We start from the raw sequence: 4311 nt of genomic DNA, 5'->3' as shown, positions 1-4311 counted from the left end.
GAGAGATAGAAACATAAATGATGAGAGAGAATCATTGATCGGCTGCCTCCTGCACGCCCCCCAATGGGGATCGAGCCTGCAACCCGGGCATGTGCCCTTGACCAGAATCAAACCCAGGGACCCTTAAGTCCGCAAGCTGATGCTCTATCCACTGAGCCAAATCAGCCAGGGCAAGGTCAGACACTCTTGAATTTCTGACAGGGGAACACAGAGCTAAGCATATGGAAGGCTGTCAATATACACTGAGTGGCCAGATTATTATGATCTCTAAACACATAATAATCTGGCCACTCAGTGTATATCCTATATAATAAAAGGCTAATATGCAAATTGTCCCCTCGAACAGAAGTTCGACCAGCAGGCAGGCAGGCCAACCGTCCATGTCCCCTCCCTCTGGCCAGGCTGGCCAGACCCCACCCATGCACGAATTCATGCACCGGGCCTCTATTACACACACACACACAGACACACACACACACACACACACACACACTGAGTGGCCAGATTATTATGCATTCAGAGATCATAATAATCTGGCCACTCAGTGTATATTTGATAAGTAACTGATTATTTAGAATTTTTTAAGATTCCCCAGAGACCAAATTGTGTATATATTTTTAATATTTTCCATTGGTGCTCAAGTAATGCTTCCTAACTAACCAACAAGTAGAGGAGACTTTCTTTTCTTTTTTTTTTTTTTTTAAATATGTTTTATTGATTTTTTACAGAGAGGAAGGGAGAGGGATAGAGAGTTAGAAATATCGATGAGAGAGAAACATCGATCAGCCGCCTCCTGCACACTCCCCACTGGGAATGTGCCCGCAACCAAGGTACATGCCCTTGACCGGAATCGAACCCGGGACCCTTCAGTCCGCAGGCCGACGCTCCATCCACTGAGCCACACCGGTTAGGGCGAGACTTTCTTTTTAAAAATTTTATTTTATTTATTTTTGTTGTTAATCCTCACCCGAGGATATTTTCTCCATTGATTTTAAAGAGAGTGGAAGTGAAGGAAGGAGGGAGAGAGAGAGAGAAAGAGAGACATATTGATTGGTCGCCTCCTGCATGCTCTGGGGATGGAACCTGCAACCCAGGTATGTGCACTTGACCAGGAATCAAACCTCTGACCCTTCAGTGTGCAGGCTGATGCTGTAACCACTGAGAAACACCAGCCAGGGTGAGAAGACATTCTTTATGACTGAGTTATATCTACAAAACCAGACTTCCTCAGTAAGACCAATCTTCAGAAGGTTGTCCTCGGGACAGAACTAAACCTAGTGAGACCCCTTGGGTCAGTGGTCGGCAAACTGTGGCTTGCGAGCCACATGCGGATCTTTGGCCCCTTGAGTGTGGCTCTTCCACAAAATACCACGTGCGGGCGCGCACGTACAGTGCGATTGAAACTTTGTGGCCCATGCGCAGAAGTCGGTTTTTGGCTCTCAAAAGAATTTCAATCGTTGTACTGTTGATATTTGGCTCTGTTGACTAATGAGTTTGCCGACCACTGCCTTGGGGGTTCTGCCTCATTTCTGGTGCTCTCCATTCTCCGCCCCCAGAGCACCTGCGAAATATGGAAGGCGCAAACCTGAGCCAAGCGATGGAATTTGAGCTCTTGGGTCTCACCAGTGACCCCCAGCTCCAGACCCTGCTCTTCGTGGTGTTCCTGGGCATGTACATCACCACTCTGCTGGGGAATCTGATCATGTTCCTTCTGATCCATGTGAGTGCCACCCTGAACACACCCATGTACTCTCTCCTCAAAAGCCTGTCCTTCTTGGATATCTGGTATTCCTCCACGGTTGTCCCCCAGACGCTGGTGAACTTCTTGGCCAAAAGGAAGGTGATCTCCTATCTTGGCTGCATGGCTCAGCTGTTCTTCTATGTGGGCTTCGCCACCAGTGAGTGCTATCTCATTGCCGCCATGGCCTACGACCGCTACGCTGCTATTTGTAACCCCCTGCTCTACCCTGTCACCATGTCTCCCGCGGTCTGTGTCTCTCTGATTGTAGGCTCCTACGGTGCAGGATTCCTCAATTCTCTTATCCACACAAGCTGTATCTTCAGTTTGAAATTCTGTGGTGCTCACGTGGTCACACATTTCTTCTGTGATGGACCGCCCATCCTGTCTCTATCTTGTGTGAGCACCTCACTGTGTGAGATCCTGATCTTTATTTTTGCTGGCTTCAACCTTTTGAGCTGCACCCTCACCATTTTGGTTTCCTACCTCTTAATTCTCTTCACCATCCTGAGAATGAATTCAGCCCAGGGCAGGTTCAAGGCCTTTTCCACCTGTGCTTCTCACCTCACCGCTGTGTGTCTCTTCTATGGCACAACACTTTTTATGTACCTGCGCCCCAGGTCCAGCTACTCCCTGGCCCAAGACCGCAGAGTTGCCGTGATCTACACGGTGGTGATCCCAATGCTGAACCCCCTTATCTACTCTTTGAGAAACAAGGATGTGAAGGAAGCTTTAAGAAAGGTTTGGAGCAGGAAAATAATGGAATGATCTCAACTCGTTAGCACATATCTTTAGGAAGCCGAGGAAACGTGATCTCATGTGGTGCTAATCTGAGCACATTCCCACGCTCGCCCAGGGAGCAGTGGGCATGCTCTCTGGTCTAGACGCAGGTGCTCCTGCACCAGCCTCCCAGCCTGCTGTAGAGAGAGCTGGTGGTGTCATAGAGACTAGAAAGCAGTGACTTTTTTCAGATGATTCACTCATATATCCATGTTTATGAACATTTCACTCTATTGTTAGAAACTGACATTTATGTTCTTTTTGGTAAAGTTTCCCCTTAACTAATTCGAAGACCTTGGCTGATTCTTTAGAATCTCCCCTTTGTAAAATATGACTCCTTGGCTTAAACATTTTTCAGATTGTCTAATTATTTGAATCATACTGTAACAACAACTTCAAAAGTTCACATGATGTTTCATTGTCTTGTTGACTTTTCCCCTAGCCAAATAGCTACTTGGTCACTTTCAAACTGAACAAGCTTGGGCAAATTAAGAATCACAGGTGTCTCATCTTTTGTTTTCAATTAAGTTTTTGTTGTTTACTTTAAAAAAAAATATATATATATATGTTTATTGATTTCAGAGAGGAAGGGAGAGGGAGAGAGGTAGAAACATCAATGATGAGAGAGAATCATTGATTGGCTGCTTCCTACATGCCCCACACCAGGGATCGAGCCCCCAACCTTGGCATGTGCCCTGACTAGAATCAAACTGTGAACTCCTGGTTCATAGGTCAATGCTCAATCACTGAGCCACGCCAGTAAGGCTCATCTTTTTTTTTTTTTTTTTTTAATGGACACAACTTTTATTTATTTTTTAAAAATATATTTTATTGATTTTTTACAGAGAGGAAGAGAGAGTTAGAAACATCGATGAGAGAGAAACATCGATCAGCGGCCTCCTGCACACCCCCTACTGGGGATATGCCTGCAACCAAGGTACATGCCCTTGACCGGAATCGAACCTGGGACCCTTGAGTCTGCAGGCCGATGCTCTATCCACTGAGCCAAACCGGTTAGGGCTGGACACAACTTTTAGAACTCTATCTTCTGTCAACCTTATTTCTATTCTGTTTAAGAGTTTATGGAAGAACAACTTAAGACCACTCAGTGGTTGTTCCTACCCATTCAGTGGGCTGAGCAGTGGGGACTGCAGACCAGCCTTCAGTGGCAGCTGAGCGCTGCAGGTTTCAATAGGAAACGGCTGAATAGGCACAGAGGGAACCTGTGCCTTCAGACCATTCTGTGACCTCAGGTTACGCAGCAGTGAACTTGGGTACCGAAGTTCATTCACCCTAAAATTCCTCCTTGGCCACAGCCTTTCCAGCAGCGGCCTGCTCTTCATTTTCTACCTCTGTAGAAGTAGAGATCAGGCATGACCTCCCTGTGGGTGGTCAGGGGAGACAGTGCTGCTCATGCCCAGAACTTCCCAGGCCAGCATGCACCACAGCAGACCCACTGAGTGAGCCCCCTGCTGTTGCAAGGGATAGTAGCAATGCCCACATAGCTCAGAGGAGAGTCTGTGATACACAGAGCAGGGGGAGGCAGGTTAACATAAGGCGCCTCTGTGAGATCTGGTGGTCAGCCCTGGGATCAGTAACCACCAGAAGTCCCAGCTCCGGAAGGCTGCCTGGATCTGGGTGGTGGAGGTTCCAGGAGTGAAGCGGCTATGCCAGTGGCTCCAATGGCAGCAGCAAACTTCAGTGCAGCTCGCTGGCCGGTGTTCCTGGATGATGTGACATTGACCTCAGCAGGGTTTTCAATGACAACAATGACACGAGCTGCCAGCAGAAGC

At 47.5% G+C, this 4311-nt stretch overlaps 1 protein-coding gene across 1 annotated transcript; it reads left to right on the top strand.

The window, feature by feature from the left end:
- Positions 1-1564: 1564 nt before the first annotated feature.
- On the top strand, positions 1565-2506 carry LOC103302762 (olfactory receptor 5AU1). The gene has a single exon (XM_028136751.2). The coding sequence runs from the start codon at positions 1571-1573 to the stop codon at positions 2504-2506; it is 936 nt and encodes a 311-aa protein (XP_027992552.2). The 5' UTR covers positions 1565-1570.
- The last annotated feature ends 1805 nt before the right edge of the window (positions 2507-4311 follow it).

Source organism: Eptesicus fuscus, chromosome 5 (assembly GCF_027574615.1).
Source record: "Eptesicus fuscus isolate TK198812 chromosome 5, DD_ASM_mEF_20220401, whole genome shotgun sequence".
Lineage (NCBI taxonomy): Eukaryota > Metazoa > Chordata > Mammalia > Chiroptera > Vespertilionidae > Eptesicus > Eptesicus fuscus.
The sequence above is the reverse complement of the archived record's forward strand: the minus strand, read 5'-3'. Positions and strand labels throughout refer to the sequence as shown.